A 27,092-nucleotide genomic window follows, 5' to 3' on the forward strand; every position below is an offset into this window, starting at 1 on the left:
GTTTTGATTTTCATGTTTTGATTTTGGTTTTTGTTTCATTGAGTGAGGGTGAGAGTAACAGTGACAGAGAGCAAGAGATAGAGCATGAAGAGGGAAGTGGAGAGGGTCTGAGAGGAACTGAGGAGATGAAGAGAATGACAAGATGTGTTATATGAAAGAGTTAAAAGAATGTTCTGAGCATCTTAATGTCTAGGATGCAGTGAAGGGTTTGGAGAGAGTATGATTGGTTTGCTGTAATTGGGTGAATACCAGTTGTAAGGAGAAAATGGTTTTACTTTCTGGCTCTATCTGATGTGTATGTGAATATCCCTACTCACACCCAAGTCAGGGGTTTAAAAATGTCTTAGTCTTATGAGTTAGGAGAGAACTTTACTGTGTATCTGTTTTCAAGCCTGTTTTGTGATAGCAATTCATACAGGAATTTATATCTAGAATACGATTTGTGATCTTGTCTTTGAAAACCTGTAAGAAAAGGCATATGACCAATCTTAACAGTTCAGTTTGTGTAGTGTTTGTAGTGATTTTTTAATTGTGTCTGTTAGTCTTGGTCACTAGTTCTGTGCATGGTGTGGTCATGGGCTACAGGCTCTCAGTGGTCAGCCACCAGGACCAGCACACACTGCTGTCCGCCAGACCTGCAAGAAGGGTGTGGTAGATCTCTTTTTTATGTCTCACACTGAAAAACAGTTGACCTCCATATTTTCCCATTATAATCTAAACCTATAACAGTGACTCACACATAGTAGGTATTCAATAAATATGAATAAATGAATATAAATTCAAATTCCTTATTCAACTAATTTTCAGCTTGTTAATCTTGAGGTGGCTTATTTCTTTGTCCTTATTTGGACTTAGTAGTATTTTCTTTCTATAATTAGTGTATATTTTTTAGAAAACCACTGGGTTCATGGTAAATGTCAATGTTAATGTTTAATTAATGCAAGAAACTATATAATAATACCCATATTTTCCATAACTAACTGAAAAAGAATAACTTGAAGTATTTTTTTTAGGCAAGCATTTTCAGAGGTAGTTTAATATAATAATAAAGGGAATTGCTGGTGGAAGATAGGTGCATGCAACAGGCTCCAGCCACGGCCAACTGTCATCAGTGCCCAGTTTTCTCACAGTGTCTGGGTACCAGGAAGCTAATAGTCCTGGGGTACACTGATACAGGTGAGAGAAGCTGCCAGTGGCAAGCTGTGTGCCAAAGGAGCATGCCAGGGGCTGCCAGATAAAGAAGTAATCTCTTCAAATGGTAAATTTGATACATCTGTCTTCCCTTCACATCCCCCCCGTAAGGTCTGCTACCACAGGGGTTGTCTCCCCCTTTTCCCACTGATTATCTTCCTGTCAGACAGCAAGTCCCCGAGGCCACCATTCTTTCTGTTCACTATTCTATTCTGAGTGCTCAGTTATTTATGACACATAGTAGGTGCTTAAAGAACCAGAAAAACATGTCAGTGTAAGCAGAGCTAGGAATTTCTGCTTGTTCTATTTAATGCTTCTTTCTTCCTTTTCAGTTACTCGGCTCTTTGAACCTCAAAATCCTTGTAGCTGCTGCTGCTAAATGTGTAATGTCTAGCTGAGAAAGCACGAGGCACTGTTAGACCTCACAACTCGATGCTTAGGGATCCTTCTGAAAGTACTGGTGACATGGCTCACACTTTGTAGAATGAACCTGCCCACTCTGCACACAGCACATGGACACTGTCGGCACCCTCACTGGTCCAGAGGAAAAATGTGGAAGGGATCATGTTTATCACTCCTAGCCTCCAGTAAGCCTGCCTCCTGGCTGATGCCATTGTTACCTTTCAACCCCAGGTGCCTGTTGGGAAGGTCAGGAGTGCCTCTTGCAGATTATTCAGTGCTTCTGTAGATTGCTCCTACTAGCTCTGGGAGTAGTCACCAAAATGCAGCTCAGACTGGGGTACAGCTCAGGGTTAGGACATTCACCTAGTGTGTGGCCCTGGGCTTGATCCCAGCATGGTCTACATAAATAAGCTATCAGTTGTTAGATGAGCAGTAAAAATGAGGTCGTTTTCGGTTAATGATGGTGTCTGCCAGCAGTGACTTTGGGAATGTTGCCGACCAAACTTCCATAAGGGATCCCAGCAAAGCTAACTGACTTCCTTTCCACTCTGTATTTCTGCAGCCTGTCTTCTACAGAGCTTAAGGTATCTAGGGCGGTAGTACTGGGAATCGAGGCTGCCCTGTAATGGGTCACTTTATAGAGACTTTTGTTTGTTTATTTTTTGTTTTATTAAGAAAGGTCTCAGTATGTAGCCCAGGCTGGACTTGAGTTTGTGGTGATTGCTGTGCCTCAGCCTCTGAGTGCTGCAATTGTAGTGATGAGCTACTGTGTCTGCTTTACAAAGCTGTAAGGTGCTCTGCATATGTAAACATGCTTAGTGAGAGTGAGGGTTGGCACAAAGGGGCTCTCTCTCTCTCTCTCTCTCTCTGTGTGTGTGTGTATGTATGTATGTAGGTTAGAGGACAGTTTTCAGAAACACAGGTCTCACCTTCTTTCACTATGTGGGGTCTGGGAGTTGAACAAACTCTGATTGTCAGGTTTGGTAGTCAACACTTTTATTTACTGAGATGTCTCAGCAGCCCTGAAAGATTTTTCTAGGAATCACTTTCCTGTAGGTTTAGGGCTGTGATGAAGGAGCGAGGTTAAATATGTGCCTTGAACTCAGAATTCCATCTTCACTTCAGAGTCGTAGCACGGTTTAAATTGAGAAAGTGATCTGAATCGTTCAATTCGCCATTCCATTTTTGGATTGGGGGGAGGGGTTCCTTTGTGGTGTGACTTTGTTGCTTTTCCAATTTTTAAAAAGGATAATTAGTCCTTTTTAAAGTGATCACTAGTGTCTACTGTGCCATTTGTCTATGTGTATAGAACATTGCCTTCAAATTATTAGTGGTTCCCAACGAGAGAGAGGCTGTGGGGAGGGGTGGGAGGTGTGACTATCGTCTATTAGAATGGTGATCTCAATTTTATGTCACTTGATCCCCTCAGTGATTCTGTAAGGTAAGCGACACTATCCCACCACAGAGATAAGGGTAAAGACAAGATCAGGGATGCAACCTGCTTAGAGCAGTCTGAGTTTCAGGCCTTGGTTTTTAAGAGAATTCAACTCTTTCTAGTCTCCCGTCTCCTCTTACTCTCCTGGATGGTATGAGCAGTTCATTCATGCACCAGTGACTGTCAAGTTGTGTATATCATGCTGGGCCTTAGGAGCAAGCAGTCAATGGTCTGTGCCCTGATGGAATTACAGTGGCACAATGAGATGGGTGCTTCAGCAGGATTAGTCCTGACCCGAGGAATCCAAGAGTAGAAGCAGGTATACAGTATACTGTAGAAGCCTTGGTAAAAGCGCTGCTGGTTTGCAGAAGAGTGGGTGGATCTGAGATGCCTGTGAGACCGAGGGTTGGTATAATCAAGGGCGATAAGAGCTTGGAAGGTGCCAGAAGATTTGAGGATGACTTCAGGTGTGATTTGCATGTTTCTGCCTTTACTAATTTGTGGAAGAACAAGGCAGGATGCAGACCAGAATAATGGTAACAATAATGTATGTGTTAGTTTTGTTTGGTTCCACTAGGCTGGTAAACACCTGAGAACCCTATGGGGACTGTAAGACAACGTTGAGTATCACTCACATATAAATGATATATGAAGCCACAGGCGCTTCCTTCATCTAGGGAAAGCAGACACGTGTATAGGCAAGCCAAAGGCACTGTTACAGACTCACCTTCTACAGAGAATCTTCATCTTAGTTGTTAAGTTAGATTTGAGGCCTTCCTATGTTGGGAAAGTAGTTCATTCTATAGCCTAGCATAGGAAATATTAACCACCATGCACCCTGCAAGATGACAACACCTTAGCAGCTTTCAACTGGACTACGTGTCTCTAAGAGACTCTTAGGGACTACAGCTAAGAGTCCACATGGGGAACTTCAGTGGAGCTCCTAGGCCCACAAATAGATCAGTGTGGCACATGACCATCTGCTCTTTAGATACAGGTGACTAGTGAAAGAATTAGGTTCCCATTGAGATACTGAAAGTAGAACATCTCGGTTTGACTTGCAAATGGAATCATGCATTAGTCTTATAGACACTCCTTAAAACAAAGCATTTTGGATAGCTTGGGCCCTTTGGGCTACTCAGTAGACAGAATTATAAATGTTAGCATCTCAGGATGCCAAGAGCGAAGGAAGCCTCCTAGGAACAGTTGAAAATGGGACGTCCCCAGTGGGTGCTACCTGGAAACCATTCAAATGTAAGACAGCAGGTAAACAATGCCTGGCCCTGTAGACTCACACACGGCAGTACAGTTGGCTGTGCTGAATATAAAATGCTTTTTAAATGAAGGAAGCCAGACACCAAAGAACGCAGACTGTATGATCTCATTTATATAAAGTTCAACAGAAAAAATCCGAGGACCGTGGAGATGATGCCCGGGCAAAGGGAGGCGTGGGAATGGCAGCGGCACTGAGATGCTCTGTGAACCGAGGACGGTGCTTCGTAGACAGTGCATTCATCTGTCCCAGCTCATTAACTTGCATACTTAGATTTGCTCACTTCACTGTGAGTTTCAAATCAGCAGCAAAAGTAAGAAAATGAAAACATAGGCTGAGCAGTTGCTGGGGAGTAGTCCATGCCTGCCGTCTCAGGCTTGGGGAACTCACAGGAAGCCTCCAGCCCCAGGCTCAGGGAACTCACAGGAAGCCTCCTGCCCTGCCTCATCGCTTCAGAATGAATCCTTTTTTACATGCTGCTATCTGTGTGCCATAAATATCTATTCCAACAAGACGACTGAGTAACAGATCGCTTGCGGTGGTATTCTAAATTCCCTTAGGGGAACAGGTGGAAGCCGTGAGGGTTTCCATTCCCACACTCTGTACTCAAGAGCAGGGAGTTCATAGGACTTCTTGAGGGTGGAGCAGCCTCTCTCTGCCTTCCTTCTCTAAGGTGGCTAGAGGAGCAAGAGGTAGTGAGCACAATTGGGGGGGGGGGAGAAGGCTGAGGTCACCCGCAGGAGGTGTTTTTGTAACTTGAGATTTATATGTGCACGGGTAAAGGAGATAGAATTTGAAGCAGTTTCCACCATTATTCATGTTGTTTTATTTGTTCTTTTGAACAGGAGATAGTGGATAACCTCCTTCAAAATGGAAGATGGAAAGCCCGTTTGGGCACCCCACCCCACAGATGGATTTCAGATGGGCAATATTGTGGATATTGGCCCTGACAGCTTAACAATTGAACCTTTGAACCAAAAAGGCAAGGTGAGTTTCACACACACACACACACACACACACACACACACACACACACACACACACATTTTCCCCAAGAAAGGTAAAAATGAAAAAATATTCCTGCCATAGTGGAGGAGGCAGATGTCTGGTAATGTAAATGAAGTTTTGAGATGACTTCCTTGATTAAATGGGACCTGTGTACTATGATGAAATACAAGCCTGTGATAATCAGAAACCTAGCATTCTAAGTTGGGTGATAAAAATACAGTCAGTGGCAGCAGTTTTATTCCATATGCTACACTATTCGAATCACCTGCTTAGCTGTAATGTCCTCAGTGTGTTACAAAGTAATCATGTGATTGCTGCTGTGATGTCAAGTTCTTCCAGGGGGCTTCAATTCTCCTTTTCTTCTCTTTTTCTTTCTTTCTCTTTCTCTCTCTCTGTCTGTCTGTCTTTCTTTCTTCCTTTTTTGTTTACTTAAACTTACTCATTTACTTAAACTTATATACTGTGGGATTGGGGTAAATAACTTTTTGTTGTTTTTGTGCTTTGCGTTTTATTTTTAAATTTTTATTCTATATGTGTTAGTGTTTTGACTGCATGGATGTCTGTGTGAAGGTGTCAGATCTTGGAGTTATAGACAGTTGTGAGCTGCCACTCGGGTACTGGGATTTGAACCTGCGTCCTCTGGAAGAGCAATCAGTGCTCTTAACAGCTGAACCATCTCTCCAGCCCCAGATATTTGAGTCTTAAAACTCCCCCATATCTTTTTATGATAATAATATAAATATGCTTTAATTCTATACACTTAATATTTACATATTTTTTAAAAATTTTAGACATAGACTAAGTGGAATCTGGGGAAACTGACCAGGAGTTGTTACAATCAGGGCCTCCAATGTAGACATCCATCTTTCTTCCAGCCTTCACAAGGGTGGGTCTTTTTGGTACTGCAACCTCACAGTTTTAAGCTTAACAAATAATCCTATTAGACATTTCTTCTGACTAAATGTACGGATGTAATTTCTGTTTCCTTCAGACTCTGCAAGTCTCCATGAATAATTTATATTCTACTGATACGTGCTTAACTCATGCCATATGACTGCCATCCTTCTGGGACCCTTAGAAAAACAAGATGGATCTCTCATGAGATTCTTTTTAGAGAGAACACTGTTCTGTTACTGTAAACAACCCAGGAACTGGAACGCGTAATATATACTGGGCCATGTTAGGGAGGCCAATTAAAGATGCCTTCAGGAAAGGAAAAGACAGTGTTCTTGCCTTCCTTCGTTAGCGGTGCCTGCATGTGCTCACAGTGCACTGCATAGCTAACAAATGAGTTTTTAAGAGTTCACACACAATACATTTTGAAAGCTTTCCCTTTTGCTTTAACATGTTTTATAAGCACAGCAAGCTAAAAGGCAGGAGTGAATCAAGGGCTGTACCTCCTGAGTACTTCTGTTCTCTTGTGGTCTGTCACATCTGTAGGTGACAGAATAATTCAGCTCAAGAGTAAACTAAACTCAATTTGAGGGGATGTGCTTTTGTAAAGTATTTACCTATCTCAGTGTGCTCTGATCTATGTCATATTACTGTTGATCAGGCACAGATGGAGACCTGTAGAAGTGTAGTTTAATTAAATTATTTTTGGGTATTTAAGAGACTTGGTTGCCCCTCCTCTGCAGCATTCGTTCCTCATCTGGAGTTTTTCTCATTGGCTCTAGCTCCTGCCAGGCCAGGACCAAGCCCTCCCTCTGTTGCTATGGCTGTGACAATGTTTATAGAGTTCTATGGCGTTAGCAGCTATTGCAAAAAGGATTTTTCTACGGAATCATTGCTATGAATTGATATCTTCTTCTACATAATGTTCCCTCTCTGGTTCATGGTGAGCCAAGTTCACTTTTGAACAAGGGGTCTCTCCTCCAAACCAAACATGACACTGAGAACATATGCATTAGGTTGCAAAGAATTAGCTTTCAGAGTGTTGGGTTCAACAGTCTTCTAAGTCAGGTGTGACTTTGCTGTTATTCTTTTGTAGTACCAGAAACTGCATCCAGGGCCTCACATTTTTTACATCAGTGCTTTACCACTGAGCTCTATCCCCAGACCACTAAATTGGTCATAACTTTGAATTGGAATGGCCTTTGAAGCCTGGGTTTTACTTCATAAACTACGATAACCATATTGTATACCGTATTCTTGCACACGTAGAGTTACAAATATTGATTTTTCTTTTACTGGGGATCGGACCAGGGTCTTGCACATACTGAGCAGAAACGCTACCACGGAGTGAAACCCTGCATGTGTTATTGTAAAGGAACTAAACCATCTTTCCTTAAGAGTTTCATTTGATCCAGTTGCAAATGTCAGCCACAAGAGCTAATTGTAATTATTTAGAGGTATAAATTTATAAATAACTGTTAAGATAGCACGGATTAAAATTTAATTCTCTTTAGATGTAATTTGAGATCATTTGCTCTCTGTTACAAGATGCTATCTTAATTCTGCAGTGTCTCTCGGAGCATCTTAAGTGAGTGATAAATGGATGCAACTTTCTTTATGGGTTATTATTATTATTATTTTGAAAGAGGGTCTTATGTAGCTTTGCCAGGCCTCAACTCATTATGTAGTCAAGCATGACCTTGAGTTCCTGATCTTCCTGGTTGCAGCCCTAAGTGCTAGGATTACAGGCATGCACCACCACACCCTGCTATCTGTGGCTTCTTTGAATTACATGGACTAGATATTTTTATATTTTTTGACATATTTTTGTGTAAGAATTAACATCATATATATTTCTCAAATAACATTAATCCTTTGTTATATGTAACTGATTGTAAATGTTTTTGTTTTTAAGACAATAAAAATGTTTATATGTAAATCTAAAATGCTCTTAGTTTTTGGTAATTGGCATGCCCCTAAGTAGAAATTCAGGATTAGTGTGTTTGTTATTTTGTTAGGATTAATGTGTTTGTTACTTTGTTAGGATAAGTGTGTTTGTTTCTTTGGCCTGCTGAGGCTGTGAGAACTTGGGTCACTTTCTTTTTAATTGCCGTCATTGATTCATGTTTACAGTAGTAGTGGACGCAGGACAGTTTTTGCTAAGAGTTGTCTTCTGAATGAGTGCTTCGTTAAGTAGTAGAATCTGTGTTATACTCTAATAGAGAAGTGTTGTTGTGGCCATTACAGTATATGCAATCAATTGAACTCCTTGTTTGTTTGTTTGTTTTTTTCACTGTCTGAAAGTGTCAGCCGCTCAAACCTTTGTTTGCTTGTTTGTTTGTTAGACATTTTTGGCTCTCATAAACCAAGTATTTCCTGCAGAAGAGGACAGCAAAAAAGATGTGGAAGATAACTGTAAGTATTAAGTTCAAAGTTATTTCTCCCACAAAATGGTCTGCCCTTTCAGAAAGCAAGTTAGTGATTCCGTTAGAAGTACAGAAGGCTGGGTCAGAACACACAGGCTTGGAAAGAGCTTCCAGGAGCTTGGGAGGCCCGAGTTGGTTACTGCATCCCATGTGTGCTTCCCTGAAATGCTCTTGAGTGTCTCCTACTGTTATTTTACATGTGTGTGCGTCGGGTGCCGAGTTACTGGAAGCTTCAACTAAAAGTCTCTTCTTAGTCGTGTTGAAAGTCATTTCAAACCTCACAGTGGGAGGTAGTTCCTACTAATTTGGAAGCTGACAGAAAGAGTCATTTAATACCACTCTTTGGATAAGGCAAACCAATAGTAGACAAAACAAAACAGCACTGCAGAATAATTTGCAATTGAAAGTTTATTTCAGAGTGTTATATGAAAACATAGTATTAATTTGACTGGTCAACACCTTAAAATATTCTTTCAACAGGCTGTATTTATTTTTACATTTTCAATATTCAAAAGTATTTCAGTTATTTGGGGCTTTCCATCACTGTAATAATTGATGTAATTAATTTATATCCATTAATTCACTTTAAATTAATTTTAAAAAGGGAAAGGTTTGTTTTGGTTTGTAGATTGGGAGATTTCAGTCCATGGCCATTTGCCCACAATGTGTTTGTGCCTTTGGTGAGAAGCAGTGCATCCAGGCAGAGACATAGAGAGAGATCCAGTGTATCCAGGTGAGAAGCAGTGCATCCAGGCAGAGACATAGAGAGAGATCCAGTGTATCCAGGAGAGAAGCAGTGTATCCAGGCAGAGACAGATGGTAGAGGGAGATCCAGTGTATCCAGGTGAGAAGCAGTGCATCCAGGCAGAGACAGATGGTAGAGGGAGATCCAGTGTATCCAGGTGAGAAGCAGTGCATCCAGGCAGAGACAGATGGTAGAGGGAGATCCAGTGTATCCAGGTGAGAAGCAGTGCATCCAGGCAGAGACATAGAGAGAGATCCAGTGTATCCAGGTGAGAAGCAGTGTATCCAGGCAGAGACAGATGGTAGAGGGAGATGCTGACTTCACTGAAGCCAGGATGCAAAGAGAGAGTTAAACAAGCCCGTGGCCTGCATCATCCCTTTAAGGCATACCCCAGTGGCTTGCCTATGGCCTTCCTCTAGGGGCCACCTCTTAAAGGTCCCTCATCTTCTAACAGTTCCAACTGAGGTACCAGGCCTTAACAGTAAGGCCTTTGGAGAACATTCTAGATCCGCTAAACTGTAGTGGGCTAGGTGTGGTATTTGAGGATCATTTCTAGCGACCATGGATTTCCTTAGAAGTATCTAACTGTAAATACTCCACAGAAAAGAAGATAAAAGAAAGGTGTAGGTTTAGTCTTACTGCTGTTCGCCGGAGTTTATAATTAAGCCTGAAAGACGCCATGTATAAAGCAGGGGCTATGAACTAGTGGTGGTTCAGGGGCACTGTGGGCTGAGGGCAAGACAGTCGTGGGTCCTGATTCTGGCTTCAGTTTGGAAGCTAATGTTTCTGTAGGCCACACTGCACCTCTTTTGGGAAGCCTGTCTGTGAATTGGGAGTAATTATGCCTGGAGCTTAGAGGTGATGCATTAGCAAAATACCTGCCTCAGTAAACAGCGGCTGTTATTGTTAGGTGCAAGGATCGAGAAGTATTTTATCCTTTCCAAATTAATGCAGAGTTTGATGAAACAATGCAGTTTTGAGCAATAATCAAGGCAAAATAGACAGGAATCATGATGAACACATATCATGTTGAAAACAATAGAAAGTGTCTCTCTGTTAACAATTTCTAGGGGACCAGTGAGATGACTTAGTGGATACTGGCACTTGGCACAGGCTCAGGGACCTGAATTTGAAATCCAGGATCCACCCAGTGGAAAACCAGAACTGATTCCTGCATGCACCCTATCTTGTCACTCTCCCAACATGTGTAAACATATCAGAAATGTGCTTGGGTATCCGATGTAACAGCTTATCCTCTTCATGTATTAACATGTTTTGCTTAGAGACACATTCATATGTAGCTAAGCACCCTAGATCTGAGTTTCCCATTTGTCTTTTCGAATGAATGTTTTGAACACTCCCGCTTCCTTTGCCATGACTCATGCTTCCACTGTTGACCTTCCTTGGCCCCAGTGGAGTTCGCTGCCCTTGTCAGGTGCTCTCACCGATGATTGCAAGTGGTGGCAATGGTTACCATGCTGAGGCTAACCATCCTCATCATGCGGTAGCCTGTCCCAGCTTGAAGTTCCCTCTCTGAAGCCCTTGTCACTTAAGCAGCTTTGGATGTTGAGTTTAGAATGCAGTTTTCAGCTGAAGTTGTTCCTTAGTCTTTGGTCTGAGGCTTGCCATGATCCCATCAGCCTTTCCAAATGCAGCCTTCCTTTTGTGTCCTATCATCCCTTGATTCTGTATCACAGGGATAATGTAGGGACTAAATGACCGATATGTGCACTGTGTTATGAACCACATGGAAAAGGGTCAGGGAAGGCAGAGGGATAGGGTAGGCCATGGTGGTGCACACCTGCAGTGCCAGCACATAAGAGGCTGAGGCAGAACTTGAGGACCTCCAGTTCATAAGCTGTGTAGCAGGGCCTGGCCTCAAAACCACCCACACACCCACCCAACAAACAAGCCTATACCCAGAGGTTTTTGCAAAATGTATCTTTTAAAGCATCCCCCATCGTACATGCATGTGTACACAAACCAAAAATATATCATAATGTTCTTATATCATAATGTTCTGCCAGGTGTGATGGTGCTCACGTTTAACCCCAGCCCTCAGGAAGGGAAGGAGAGGCACATATATCTCCCTGAGTTCAAGGTTATCCTGGTCTCCATAGTGAGTTTCAGGCTATTCAGAGCTGCCTGATGAGACCCTGTCTCAAAAATACTGTTAACTCGACTATAGTCAAACCTGTAAATATGTAGAAAAGGTAAACAGTCTACATGAATAGCCCGACCAGGTAACCCTAGGGCTGGGTGCTAGAACAGGGTGGGGTGAAATGAGGTGGGGCAGGAAGTTGTTTCTGTGACCCTTGTGGACATTCCTGGACCAAACCACCAGGGAAGGGGTTGAGACTTTACATTTCCTCTAACACACAGCAGACTCCCTCCCCCCATGATGGTGGAATGGCCTGAGCAGGGTGACTGGAGGACCTTCTGCCATTGATGGGTTTTTGCCATTAGGGGTTTATTTGGTTGGGTGAACAGATGTCCTTGAGAAGGCAGGTGGGGAGTAAGGGCTGGGGTGAAGGAGTAGAGTTAGCAGCCACCCCCATGGCAGTGTAGGGTTACACGACCGCCGGCTCTGTGCATGTGCGCTGTGCTATCAGCAATTTTCTCTCAGAGGACGCAGCTGCTAGCGTGTAGGCAGGTGTTTGAGAGGGAAGTGAGACGTGGAGAGAGACTCAGCAGCATGTGTGGATAAAGAAACACAACGTGTAGATGAGGCTTCCAGGGAGTGAGAGTGGAAGAAGGTTAGGGCTATAGAAGGAAGGGGACGAGATCCACAGTCCATATAGATGCACCTCTGCTTCCCAGTCCTTCCAAATCTGCCCTTGGTTCAGAGAAAAGATTCAGCCCAACTGTCAAGAGCCCAAACTTAACTTACTTCTTACTCTTATTCTGCTTTCGGCCCTTGGAAAGAGAACTGACTGCATTGTCTATGTGCAGAAACAGGGCATTTCTTTGCCAAGATAGTCCAGCAAGAGGCTCTTGTAGGCACCGTTGACATGTGTACTAGAGATGCAGTCACTGAAGACATACATAGATGCTCAGTGAGGGGCCATGTGGAACAACTGAACTATGCATATATATATGGAAAGGATGCCGTAAGCAGAGACAACACGACAAATGTGTCGTGGGTGTGATAAATAGCTCACTTTGTCTACAAGTTAGATATTCTTACACGACATAGAACATTGTAAAAGTGTCCATTTGAATATATGTTTACTAAGAGTCTTGAGTAGATTTTAAGGTGAATGTTTGTAGGTGATTGAGCCCCAGGGGTATTCTTTTGAAGTGGAGAGAGATTTAGGTACGTGCTCTGGTTTAGTCAGTCTATTCTGCAGTCAGGATTGGAGCGAATAGTGATTAAAGCAATAGACCAGTAAGAGGTCACCATAACCACAGAAGAGATCCTGTGACCTCGCTCCAGTCCTGCAGCAGTGGGACTGTAGACAAGGAGGGAAACACATGCCAGGGATTCAGATTGGGTTAACATTAGTGAATTAACCATGAACCTGGCAATAGGCTATATCATTTTTGTGTTATTCGAAGATTTGGAAACTTCAAGTGGGAGACAAGAGGAGATGGCTCTGATGTTACCTACTGTTTTTAAGTTGGATAACTGATAAAATTGTGGTCCCAATGCCAACAAAGTTGGTAAGAGGAGTGGTACTGTCTGCTCTAGTGTGCAGTAGAAATGAAGCATAGGAGATGGGAGTGTGCAGGGACTAAATAGAGAAGGCCCTGAGATGGACCATACAGAACAGAAAAAACAAGTCTAGCCTGATTCTGAACCTAACTGGTAAATTTGCTGGGTTAAGATGTCCATGCTGTCTCCAGGCCTGACTTTCCCTTATCAGTCATTGTGAGAACTTCCCAAATGATCTGCGGTTCCCTTGCCATTCTAAAACCGTATCCTTTTTTATTTTATCTGTAAGCTTCTGGATTCACATCTCACTTTGTTGGATCATAACCACCCAGTAGTTCTTTACAGTTAGTTGGTTGATGGTTGGCGACTAACCCCGCCCTCAGCAGAGTATGCACTCCCTGGTACTCGCTAGGTATAGCTCTCCTAGCTGGAAACGTATCATCTAAAGTTCTCACAGACATATGCAATTAGGATTTCTTCTAGTTAAGTGTTCTACCAATGCAGTGTACCCCAAATGGATTTGTCCTATACTAGCCCCTGGGGGTTTATGTGTCCCTGTATTCTAAAAGCATGGGATTAAATCAGCCCTAGTAAAGTGACTTTTAAACTGGGACCAAAGTGATTATCATTAGCATAAAGCATTTTATTTTGCCTTTTGTTTTTTTAACTCTCTAATCCAAACCTCTGTCGTAGGTTCACTGATGTACTTAAATGAAGCCACACTCCTCCACAATGTCAAAGTTCGGTACAGTAAAGACAGAATCTATGTAAGTATTTGACCAGTGTCTTCAGTTTCTGTGGCTAATTGTCTCACATGCCACAGGTGCTTTTGCCCTGCTTGGTCTGCGTGCGATAAGTGTGAGAGTTCTGATGCGTGCTCGCCATGTGGTGTGCCCCCCGAGCCTGGTACACAGTGGGCACTTAATAAATCTACAGAATGAGAAGTCCGAGAACCAGTTAACCGACTTCAGGCTTACAAAGGTCCAATTAGAGTGTTTAAAAAACTATTTTGGAGTTTGATTTTTTTTTTTGGGTATATTTCTATATATCTGTTTAATTTCACTCTCACACTGTGCAGAGAATTTCAGGCAGCCAATATGTATTGAAGTAAAATAAAACCAAACTAAATGAGGAAAAATACATAAACTAAAATGGAAGGCAGTAGCTGAGAAGGTATCAGATATACAAGAAGTCTGATCACGGAGCCTAAATAATTGTAGGATTTCATTAGCTCTTAGATGCTGGCCCTAATGTCCAGATCATTAAGTACGAAGAAAGACAATGCTTTTGGTGTAAGGAGTTTGTATCAGATCATTCAGATGGATATTAGCTCCTGTGGTTTAATTATAATTATTCATTGGGCACACATGAATGAGATTTTATTCTGCTATGACCTGGTTGTAGATTCCTTTGTCAGCTGGAGATAGATTACCACACTCTGGTATCCTGTTATAAAGATGGGGCTTCATTATTTTTGAACGAAGGACGCACATGGCTTCTTTGACACTTACAAGATCAAATGACAGTCTTAATCTTTTATATCACTATCAATTTGCCTAATTGTACTTACTTAATTCTGACTACATTACATCTAGTCTTTGCCATCTGTCCAAGTAGTGACAGCTGGGAAATAGAACTAATGTAGTCTGTTCCCAAAAGAACATACTTGTCTCCAAGCATGGGACTAGACTTCACTTTCCTGTACTTTACCCCTTAAATTCAACTAAGTAAAGGATATATTTAGGTGTGAAAGTAAGTATTCTTGGGTAGAAATACTTTCAGAGGCAATGTTTATTCAGGCGATAGCTTGCAGTTGAACAGACTCCAGTGTTCACCAAGTGCTGTTTGAGGCACTGAAGTAATAAAGTTTTAGAACTATTAGACAGTTTAACTAGTGGCAAGTTGGTGAAAATTAATTTGGATATAACCAGGAGGCTGCTTCTCCTGAGTAGATCTCAAGTCAAGTGTTGTCAGGGTCGCCTGAAGTCATGAGTGGTATGTTCTTTTCTCTTAGCCAGTTGGGCCTTTTGGTTATAAAGTCATTAAATGTGGGCAATCTATAATTGCATCTGTTATTACTATAAAAGTAAATAAAGGTGTTAATTGCTATCCTGCATACATGCATGGTTACGTGAAAGAAACAATTTAGAGTAATAGTTTAAATATACTTAATCAGAAATACTATCCTCCTTCATATTTGAGTAAAACAGCAGGAGGACCTTAATCCTTTTCTTTGGTTCTTCTTCTCCTCCTCCTCCTCCTTCTTTTAAAGATTTATTTATTTTTATTTTATGTGTATATGTGTTTTGCCTGCATGTATGTTTGTGTACCATGTATGTAACCAGTGCGTGTGAAGGTCAGAAGAGGGTGTCAAATCCCTTGTTAGAATTATGGATGGTGATGAGCCACCATGCTGGCATAAGGACCAAAACTGGGTCCTGTGTTTGAATAGACATTGCTGAGCCAAGTCTGCATGCAGCCCTTCTTTCTTCATTAGTCACTCTTCTATAGGAGATGTGCTTCAGGGCATTGTGTGCATTCAGCAGTTTGAGAGGTCAGGATTTTACACTTCTCTTAAACAGTTGGAAAGAAAGGAGTATGGTCTTGTATGCTCCACTTTTATCAGTATCACTAAACTACAACTCTACCTGAGTAGGAGTTTTATAAATTCTCCTAGTACATTTCTATGGTCTTAAAAAAAATTCAATTTCAAATTAAAAGAAATGTAAGTTGTTGATGAAACAGTTAATCCTAGTTGTTGGCGTGTGGTACTTTGCAGGACTCCCATGACTAAGTGGTTCTCTCAGCGCTAAGTCCCTCGTGAGCATTCACTGACAGGGAAGGCTCAGAAGGAGCTGAAGATCCCTAAACGATTTGGGATCAGGTGGAGTGGTCTGAGGATGCCTGGGATCTGAATCGATCTGTAGGACCCAGCTTGGGCTCCCTAAGTGAACTCAGCAGCAGAAGCCACCACAGGAGATGTAGACACTCAGCTCTTGGTGGTGATGTGGTGAAGCCACGTACCAGGAAGAACTATGGGAGGAGACTTTTTTTTTTTTTTGACAAAGGGAAGTAGGAAGATATAATCTTGACTTTGAAGGTGTTGACCTTGAGATAACTGTGGAATGACAGCACAAAAACACTTATTTGAAAATCAGTATTTCTTTGGAATTTTAGAAATGGTTAGGTTCTTTAAAATCAGAAAATATTTAATATAGAGCCAGAAATGTGGATTTCGGAGTCCTGTTTGTACGAGAATCAAAGGGCTCTGTCTGTTGAATATTTCTCCTCTTTTTCTTGTTTAGTTTTGAAGCAAAGGAAATAACTGCCAGTTTCATTTTTCTGCCTTTCCTACTTAGACATATGTGGCCAACATTCTGATTGCAGTGAATCCATACTTTGATATACCTAAGATATATTCTTCAGATACAATAAAGTCATATCAAGGAAAATCTCTTGGGACGATGCCACCCCATGTCTTTGCCATTGGTAAGTTGCAGTTTAATTCTTGTCTTGTCTTACATCATACAAATTTACTAGATTGTTAAATTTTTTTGAGTCTTTTAAAGGATTTCATTGTATATATTCATTGTACATGGTACTGTGTTACATAAGGATGCTTTCATGCAAGTGGGTTCTGTTCATCTTCCATATGCACCCTCCCCCGTGCCATCCCTCACACCCTGTGCTCTCCTCTTCTCTACCTCTTCCTCTTGTTAGTCCACTTTGTTTCCTAGACAGTTTCATCTCTACAATGATGTAATATTTACATTATGTGATTTCATGTGTCTATATGAAATCTAGGAACTGCACAGGACAGACAGGAGACTGGCACAGTTTGTTTATTTTGATATTCTCCAGTTACATCTGTTTTCCTGTAAAGATGCAATTTTGATTCTCTTTATGGCTGAAAAAAATTTCCATACTACATTTTTCTTATCAATTCCTGTGTTGTTGGACACCTAGGTTGGTCCCCGAACTTAAGTATTGTGAATTGTGCTGGGATAAATATTGGTGTGCAATGACCTGTGTGGTCCCTTGACTTGGAGTCCCTTGGGTAAACACCCAGGAACAAAAATTATTGGTTTTAATAATAAAAAAGCATGCGTGCATGTGTGTATGTGTGTGTTGGTACATGTGTCAAGGCACATTTGTGGAGGTTAAAGGACAACTTGGAGTAGGTGTCTTCTATGGAGGTCAATTTGGTTTTCTCTTTTCACCTTTAAATGTGTTCTGGCGATCAAACTCAGGTTGCTAGACTTGAATGGAAAACACTTTTTACCAGCTATCTCAACAGCTAGCTAGCTAGCTTCCTTCCTTCCTTCCTTCCTTCCTTCCTTCCTTCCTTTCATCCTTCCTATTTATTTATTTAATCTTTTGAGGAGCCATTCTATTGATTTTCCCAGAGGCTGTACTAGTTTACATCACCACCAGCAGTGTATAAGGGTTTTCTTTTTGTTTGCATATATTAATTATACATAATTTTTATTAGGACATTTTCATATATGTGTATAGTATATTTTGATTATCCTCTTTGGTATCCCTACCACACCCACTAATCCTTTCCTGTTCTAACCACAGCCTTTGGACTTTAGTCTTGTGTGTGTGTGTGTGTGTGTGTGTGTGTGTGTGTGTGTGTGTGATCCAGAGGGTTGAATTAGTTTTGTTTACAGGAGTGTGGGCACCTCATCATAGCTATATTTATTAATGGAGAATATGTCTCTTGTCTTCCTCATCAGCCATTAACTACGCATAAATCCTTAGGAAGCAGTGGGGATCTGTGAGCCCTCCTTGCTCCCTGACAGGGTTTTGACAGAGTCAGTGTTGAGCAGATAATCATAACTGCTCTGAGTTCAGGATTGGGAGAGTCATGTCATTCCTGGCAATCAGCATTTCATTTCTCCCCTCCATTCCTTTCTGAGGCTCTGGTGTTCTTTCTGAACACCCCCGTGAATTATTTTTATGTTCTAGATATCAATTATTTGTTAGATATCTAGCTGGAAAAGATTTTCTTACACTCTGGAGGCTGTCTCATCACCTAACATTTCCTTTGCTACTCAAAGATTATTAATTTCGTGAGATCATATTTGTCAGTTATTGACATGGTTTCCTGAGCAACGGGAGACCTCTTTAAGCCCATTCACAAATGTGTCTATCTTGTATTTGACCTACTTTTTCTCTAACAGTTTCAGAGTTTTAGGTCTCACACTAAGGTTTCTCATACATAAAGAGTTGATGTTTGAGTGGGGCAAGAAATAAGGTTTAGCTTCATCCTTTTACATGTGAATGAAGGGCGGCCTTTTCTCCAGTGTATATCTTTGGCACCTGCGTTAAAAAAAAAGAACCTGGTGGTTTGTATCTGGGCTCTGCATTCTATTCTATTGACTTGCATGTCTATTTTTGTGCCTGCACTATGCACTATTATTATTATTATTACTATTATTATTTATTATTATTGTTGTTATTATTATACTGCAATACAACTTAAAATCAGGTCTCTACTATTCTTGGTTGAGATTGTTTTGGATATCTGGGATCTTTTGTTTTCCCATATGAATTTTAATAGTTTTTTCTACCTATGTGAGGAATGACATTTTGGTGGTAACTGCATGAAGTCTGTAGATTGCTTTTGGCTGTATAACCATTTTCATAATACTGATTACTTCCACCTATGAGCATGGGAGGTCTTTCTCCTTTTCTAGTATCCTTTTCTATTTCTTCTTAGTATTTGAAAGTTTTTATTGTAGCGCCTTTCACTCCCTTAGTTAGATGTTTTTCAGGGCATTTTATTTTACTTTTTGATACAAATAGAATCATTTCCTTGATTTTGTTTTCAACTTGTTTGTCTTTGGTGTTTACTGGTGTATATTGGTGTATGTTGGTGTAACTACTGATCTTTGTTTACTTTGTATCCCGTCAACATTTCTGAAAGTGTACCTTAGCTCTTGGAGTTTTCTGTTGCATACTTTGGGGGTCTCTTATGTCAAGTCATATCATCATTGTACTGGCTAATTTTATGTCAACTTGACACAGCTGGAGTTATCACAGAGAAAGGAGCTTCAGTTGAGGAAATGCCTCCACAAGATCCAACTGTAAGGCATTTTCTCAATTAGTGATCAAGAGGGGAGGTCTCCTTGTGGGTGGTACCATCTCTGGGCTGGTAGTCTTGGTTCTAGAAGAGAGCAGGCTGAGCAAGCCAGGGGAAGCAAGCCAATAAAGAACATCTCTCCATGGCCTCTGCATCAGCTCCTGCTTCCTGACCTGTTTGAGTTCTAGTCCTGACTTCCTTTGGTGATGAACAACAATGTGGAAGTGTAAGCTGAATAAACCCTTTCTTCCCCAACTTGCTTTTTGGTCATGATGTTTGTGCAGGAATAGCCACCCTGACTAAGACAATCATTAATCTGTTAATGAGGATATACTGACTAATGCTTCTATTTGTGGCTCTTTTATTTCTTTTCCTTGTATTATTTCTATAGTCAAGGCTTGAAGCACTGTGTAGATGAGAGTGGGAAAAGTTGAAACTGTTGCCTTGGTCTTGGTTTTAGTAGGAATGCTTCCAACATTTCCTCCTAGTACAGTGTTGGCTTAGCTGTGTCACAAACAGCCATTGTTATTTTGAGAATGCTCCTTCTATGCCTCATCTATTCAGGGATCTTAACATGGAGAGATGCTGGACTTTGTCTAAAGGCTTTCTGCATCTATTGAAATGTACATGTGATTTCTGTGTTAGAGTCCATCTCAGTGATGAATTATGTTTCTCAGTTTGCATAAGTCAAATAATCCCTGGACCATGCAATGAAGCCACTTTGATGGTGCTAAAGGCTCTTCTGGATATATTCTTAAATTCAATTTTCAAGCATTTTATTTATAAGTTTTGCATCAGTATCCACCAGGGGCATTGGTATGTCATTTTGTTTTTTGTTGTTATGTCTATTTTGCTTGGGCTTCAGGGTGATACTAGCTTCCTACTAATAATTTAGTAGCATTTCTTCTTTTTCTGTTTTGGGTTGGTTTGTGAAACACTGATGCTACTTTATAAGTCTGATAGAATTGTACAGTGAATCAGTATGGGCCTGGACTCTTTTTAAGTATAGAATTTAAAAAAATTATTATTTTAATCTTGATATGGACTTATTTAAATAGTTTATCTTATCTTGGCTTAATTTGGCAGTTTATCTTATATTTTAGAAATTCTTCCTTTTTTGATAAAAATATTTTAATTAATTTTTTTGTTTTTTTGAGACAGAGTTTTAATTTAATACATTCATTTTTTATTAGATATTTTCTTTATTTACATTTCAAATGTTATCCCCTTTCTTGGTTTCCCCTCCTAAAACCCCCTATCTCCTCCTCCCTCTCCCTGCTCCCCAACCCACCCACTCCTGCATCCAGGTCCTGGCATTCCCCTACACTGGAGCATAGAACCTTCACAGGACCAAGGGCCTCTCCTCCCACTGATGACTGACTAGGCTATCCTCTGCTACATATGCAGCTAGAGCCATGAGTCCCACCAGGTGTTTTCTTTGGTTGATGGTTTAGTCCCAGTGATCTCTGGGGTACTGGTTGGTTCATATTACTGTTCCTCCTATGGGGCTGCAAACCCCTTCAGCTCCTTGGGTCCTTTCTCTAGGTCCTTCATTGGGGACCCTATACTCAGTCCAATGGAGGGCTGTGAACATCCAATCCACTTCTGTATTTGTCAGGCACTGGCAGAACCTCTCAGGAGACAGCTATATTAGGCTCCTGTCGGCAAGCTCTTGTTGGCATCCGCAATAGTGTCTGGGTTTGGTGCTTGTTTATGGGATGGATCCCCAGGTGGGGCAGTCTCTGAATGGTCATTCCTTCAGTCTCTGATTTAATACATTCATACAACGTATTATGATCATTAATTATCCAATTGTCCATCTTACCCCTTTCTACATCTCTCGTCTCTCAAACTAATTCCCACCTTATTTTCATGTTTTAGTTTTTCGTGAAGGCCATGTATATACAGGTTCTCAGAGCTGCTGGGTGTTCATGATTACATCATGTCACCCAGAGACAGCATTTCCTTGACTTCTCCATCTTCAAGTTCTTACAAGATTTTCTTGCCCCCTTTACTGTGACGCTCTCCAGAGCAGGTGCCACAGATGCCTTGTCACAGAGCTGAGCACTCCACGGCCACTTACGTTCAGCCTTTTCACAGGCGTGAGCTGTTACTCCCAAAAGCTCTTCTCTGGCCAATGCAGATTGTAGCAGTAGTATAAGGTACAAATATAAATATTTAAACAGCAGTTTGACTACATATCCATTTAGCTTAATATCAGTGTCAGGCTTCCTCATAGGATGCCATGAGCTTTTGCCCAGGTTTACTGTACCAGATATATGTTTATTTCCAAGGACTGAGATATGATTACTAACCATCCCCCCCATAGTTGTACCACTGTTGCACCAGTGAGAACATCTTGCCTGGCAGGTTGGTATTATGGTACTCAGCATCTCCAGCCCAGTAAGGCCTTTGATGCTTTACCCCGAAGCAGCCTACACAGCACCTTCCAGCACTAAGAACTTAGTGGCCATGACACTTCAAGTTAGGTCGGCCAGCTCAGTTTATTTGTGCATTGCATTTCACGTGTGTGGTGTCTTTAGCAATAGAGTCTTTCTGTCTAGTTCTTGTGGTTGACCAAAAGCAATGGCAATCATTCCCATTGTCTTGGGAACCTCTTTAGTGTCCCTGGACAATAACTCACAAGGCTCTGGGACTTGGGTTTAAAGGCTAGTGGCTTCTGGTCTGGGAGCAGCATGACTAATTCATGCAGAGTACCCTTCAGTCACGCTTTAAAATGTCTTTTCATTGCCTTGTCACTTACTGGGTTTTTTGTTCCCTATTCACCAAGTGTCTGTTGAGCTGACAAGCCCATTTTGTTTTCTTCATCATTTCTACTCCATTCCACTTAAAACCTTCCTAGCTCTATTTTCTTTTTTTTTTTATTATGTATTTTCCTCAATTACATTTCCAGTGCTATCCCAAAAGTCCCCCATACCCTTCCCCCCACTTCCCTACCCACCCATTCCCATTTTTTGGCCCTGGCATTCCCCTGTACTGGGGCATATAAAGTTTGTGTGGCCAATGGGCCTCTCTTTCCAGTGATGGCCGACTAGGCCATCTTTTGATACATATGCAGCTAGAGTCAAGAGCTCCGGGGTACTGGTTAGTTTATAATGTTGTTCCACCTATAGGGTTGCAGATTCCTTTAGCTCCTTGGGTACTTTCTCTAGCTCCTCCATTGGAGCCCTGTGATCCATCCAATAGCTGACTGTGAGCATCCACTTCTGTGTTTGCTAGGCCCCGGCCTAGTCTCACAAGAGACAGCTATATCTGGCTCCTTTCAGCAAAATCTTGCTAGTGTATGCAATGGTGTCAGCATTTGGAAGCTGATTATGGGATGGATCCCTGGATATGGCAGTCTCTAGATGGTCCATCCTTTCGTCACAGCTTCAAACTTTGTCTCTGTAACTCCTTCCATGGGTGTTTTGTTCCCAATTCTAAGAAGGGGCACTTCATTCTTCTTGAGTTTCATGCGTTTAGCAAATTGTATCTTATATCTTGGGTATCCTAAGTTTTGGGCTAATATCCACTTATCAGTGAGTACATATTGTGTGAGTTCCTTTGTAATTGTGTTACCTCACTCAGGATGATGCCCTCCAGGTCCATCCATTTGTCTAGGAATTTCATAAATTCATTCTTTTTAATAGCTGAGTAATACTCCATTGTGTAAATGTACCACATTTTCTGTATCCATTCCTCTGTTGAGGGGCATCTGGGTTCTTTCCAGCTTCTGGCTATTATAAATAAGGCTGCTATGAACATAGTGGAGCATGTGTCCTTCTTACTGGTTGGGACATCTTCTGGATATATGCCCAGGAGAGGTATTGCGGGATCCTCTGATAGTACTATGTCCAATTTTCTGAGGAACCGCCAGACTGATTTCCAGAGTGGTTGTACAAGCTTGCAATCCCACCAACAATGGAGGAGTGTTCCTCTTTCTCCACATCCTCGCCAGCATCTGCTGTCACCTGAATTTTTGATCTTAGCCATTCTGACTGGTGTGAGGTGGAATCTCAGGGTTGTTTTAATTTGCATTTCCCTGATGATTAAGGATGTTGAACACTTTTTTCAGGTGCTTAGCTCTATTTTCCTATCACATTTGCTTTACTATCTCCATCTAACTGTGTGTATCATCCCGTCATCTCCATAAGAGAAAACATAGAGCATTTCCATTGAGGTTTCCCATCTTAGTGGAATATAGGTCTGAGAATTTCCCTAGTATCTGTTGTAATGTCTCCATTTTCATCTCAACTGTTATGAATTTTAGCCCTTTCTTTTTTTTTTTTTTTGTTGTTGTTGTTGTTTTTGTTTGATTTTTGTTTTTGAGACAGGGTTTCTCTGTGTATCCCTGACTGTCCTGGAACTCACTCTGTAGACCAGGCTGTCCTCAAACTCAGAAATCTGCCATCCTCTGCCTCTCAAGTGCTGGGATTAAAGGCGTGGGCCACCACTGCCCTGCCCCTTTTCTTTCTTTAGTTAGCTTAGCTAAGGGTTTGTCAGTCATGTTTGTTTTATTCCAAAGGACCAATACAAAGAATCATTGTTTCAGTGATTCTTTGTATTCTTTCTTTTCTTTACCGTTTCATTAATTTCTACCTGATCTTAACTATTTCTTTCTCTTGACCGAATTTCAGTTTAGCTCGTTTTGATCTTTCACAGCCCAAGATGCATTGTTATGTGTTTCTTTGAGATCTCCTTGATTAGCAGTTTTTTAAATATAAGCTGTCCTGGAACTCACTCTGTAGACCAGGCTGTCCTCAAACTCAGAAATCTGCCATCCTCTGCCTCTCAAGTGCTGGGATTAAAGGCGTGCGTCACCACTGCCCTGCCCCTTTTCTTTCTTTAGTTAGCTTAGCTAAGGGTTTGTCATAAATTTACCATAAATTTCTATTTTAGAACTTCTTCATCATATCCCATAAGTTTGAGTATGCTGTTGGGTTAGTAATTTTGGAGGTGTCAAATTGCCATTTTTTTCCATTTTTGCGTTGGAGTTTTGAACATCTGGGGTTAGGTTAGGTTTATGGGGTTTATGGAGTTTGTTTATTTATCTTAAACTTACCTTTTAGTGGAAATGTTTACACTGTGCTGGAGACACTAGGCTGCAGTAGGATGATGTGCCATTTTTCTTACCTAGCCTGGTATTTGGAACCAGGTGCTGTTTCCAGTAGTCCCCTAAAGTGGAATACAACCCATAGAATCAGTCACCGTAGAAGTGTAGGCTCACCATGGATGCACAGTAATAATTAACAGTTGCCACTTAGATGCAAAGTGTGTTCTAAATTAATAACCATGGTAGATAAGAGGGGAAGGAAAAGGTTCACTAATCACTTTACACTAGTGATTAGTACCAGGCTGATAGAGAAACGAGAGGAGGGGAAATAAACAAAAGGCGGAACAGTATAGACAAGGTGAGGGTAGGACAGCCTTGGCTACAGGGGCTGAAAAGAGAGAGGGGAGCACACCAGTCAAATAACCTAAGGGTTCCCGTCCTCAGGGGGCTGAGGTGTGGAGACCCATGCACTAGGCTAGCCCGTGGTCTGTGGGAAAGCCAGTCAGAAGGAAAACAAAAGAGGGAAAGGACAGATCATCTAAAATAAGGGAAGAGAAGGGGATAGGAGAAGGAAGGAGATGGAAGGAAAGACAAGAGCACAGAGAAGGCTTGCTAGAGTGACAGAGGATATTAACTAGAGAAAAGGACACATGTAAAGGGGACAGAGCTGGCTGGGGCAGAGTTTGAGTGCACACTCTTTAGTGTTGATGGCAGAGTTTCTTCAGGCTCTCAGATGCCTGGCACACCTCTGGGCAGTCCTTCACGGGTCAGGTCACAAATGTCAGCCACATGCCTGGCCAGTCCTTCAGGTACAAGGTTGCAAATGCTGTTCTCTTAGTTTATTTATTTAATAAAAGACACCATGTGTTGAATACATATTTTGCAAGGCCTGTATGCCTCTTGGGTGTATTAGTGTTGTTAGGAGCATGTATCCTACACAGGGAGGGCCTGAATACTTTGTAGCCAACTCATGGGGTCAGTCATGCATTCTTATTTATCAAATTCCTGTGCTCTCTGAGGTGTGCCTGCTCCATTGAAAAGACAACTTAAGAGTACCTTTTTGAGTGAGTGAGTGAGTGAGAGAGAAAGAGAGACAGACAGACAGACAGACAGACAGACAGACAGAGACAGAGAGAGACAGAGACAGGGACTTAAATATACCAGGCAACTTTTGAGTGCAATAGATAGTTGAGTATGGCTTTGAACTCCTGCTTCTCTTCCTGCTTCTACGTTCTGAACATTGGGATTGACAGAATGTCACCATGTCTGGCTCTACTGGTATTTTCAGTCCTTATGATCACTCCCATCTCAAAGGCAGTCTCTTTTACAACTCAGGGATAGGGCCACCTCACTCTTACCTTAGATATCACTTGTAAATATGTTACATGTGTAGGACTGGAACTGTTTTGTTTTATTTTGGCTTGCCTTTTTTTTTTATTCCTCTTTGGCTGTCTTGGAACTCTCACTCTGTAGACCAGGCTGGCCTCAAACTCAGAGATCCACCTGCCTTTGCTACCTGAGTTCTGGCATTAAAGGTGTACATCACCACCACCCAGCAAGACTTGAATAGCAGGCTTTCTCTTTGTATTAACTTGCACCATAGCTTTATAAAATTACAGTCTTTCAAGCAGTAGATGCTTCATATCATTGTCTAAGTGAGAAGACAGTGGCGTCTGTCTTGACTTTTTCAGCCTGTCATCCTGAAGAACCCAGTTCTGAGGCACTGAGGGATGGAGGAAGCAATCAGAATTGGACCTTTCGTTCTACATGTATCCCCACAAAGTTGGATGTGTTGGCCAAGCCTTTGTACTTAGGCATGGCTGGCAGCTGGGCATCTTTGCTGCTCTTTCTCCTTAGATTTTCCCCTTGTGCTTTCGTTTTGGTGTAACTAGGCTTCACCTCTAGAGTTGGTCGTTGTGTACAAGCAGAATCAGCATGCTAGCTGGAAGGAGTGCAATACCCGTCTGACTCATAGTTCTCAGATGCTCTGATGCAAATCACTATATTCACTTATCAGCCTTCACGAGGCACTGTCGTTAGAATCTGAATATGATGAAGTTCATCACTGGAGAAAAGTTAACAGCCTTTACCACTTACAGGGTATGTAGAATGGCAATGTGAGGGGAGGTGTAGGAGACCTTCGTAGATTGGACAGTGGGAAGCTGCTTAGGGTCCTATTTGTCAGTCTGTCTCACTACTGAAATACCTCTTTGTGAAGAAGCAGGTTATTTAGCACACAGTCTGGGAGGTTCATAAACCATAGCAAGGCACAGACTCTGCAGTGTTGCATCCCTTGGTTGCATCCCTTCATGGCATAGAGTGATAGCTACAGGAACACATAGTTGACCTCCAGCCAGCAGTAGAGGCCCAGAGATCATTGTGGAAGAGGGGGCAGAAAGACTCTCAAAGTAGAGGTGGAGGCTGACTATAAGGATGTAGTGTTTTCTGGATACAGCCAGAGGTTCCAGGCTTGTTCTTTTTACATCAACCCTCTTTCGTGAGAACCCAAGGTGTCAGGTGAGAAACCACCCTCTCAGAGTATGTCTCCAGGACCTCTTAGTGGGTCCTCCTTCCCAAAGGTTCCCCTCGCAGCAGCATCACAGTGCAGACAGATGCTTCAATCACAGTGGACTGATGGGAAAACCCATGCAATCCTGCTTGGAGCTTGCTCTGAGGAGGAAAGCTATTTGTAAAGCTATTTTTGTTCATGTGGGTGGCACATGTTTGGGATGAAAAATAATTGTCTTCTTGAGCCAAATTACTTTGGAATTATTTTTTTAAATGTTTGTTTTGAAAAAATGAGTTCATGATGATATTTTCAGAGGAAGTTGTGTCATGTATTTTTCTAATAGTCTCTTCTTTGTCCTCTGTGGTTCCTCTCTCCTCTCTTGCTGGTCCCCCTCTTCATAAGTTAGTCTCCCT

At 41.7% G+C, this 27,092-nt stretch overlaps 1 protein-coding gene across 12 annotated transcripts in view; it reads left to right on the plus strand.

The window, feature by feature from the left end:
• Myo6 (myosin VI) overlaps positions 1-27,092 on the plus strand; it is a 146,754-nt gene that overhangs the window by 47,494 nt on the left and 72,168 nt on the right. For all 12 annotated transcript variants that reach the window (XR_003947804.1, XR_003947803.1, XM_011242667.1 and 9 more), the window contains exons 2-5: positions 5,147-5,288; positions 8,549-8,618; positions 13,723-13,796; positions 16,389-16,518. Coding sequence is in view for 10 of the 12 variants with exons in the window: in XM_011242667.1 (XP_011240969.1) it covers positions 5,172-5,288; positions 8,549-8,618; positions 13,723-13,796; positions 16,389-16,518 (391 nt within the window). In the remaining 2 variants the exon portion in view is untranslated. The remainder of the gene's footprint in view (positions 1-5,146; positions 5,289-8,548; positions 8,619-13,722; positions 13,797-16,388; positions 16,519-27,092) is intronic.

Source organism: Mus musculus, chromosome 9 (assembly GCF_000001635.26).
Source record: "Mus musculus strain C57BL/6J chromosome 9, GRCm38.p6 C57BL/6J".
In the NCBI taxonomy this organism is placed as follows: Eukaryota; Metazoa; Chordata; class Mammalia; order Rodentia; family Muridae; genus Mus; species Mus musculus.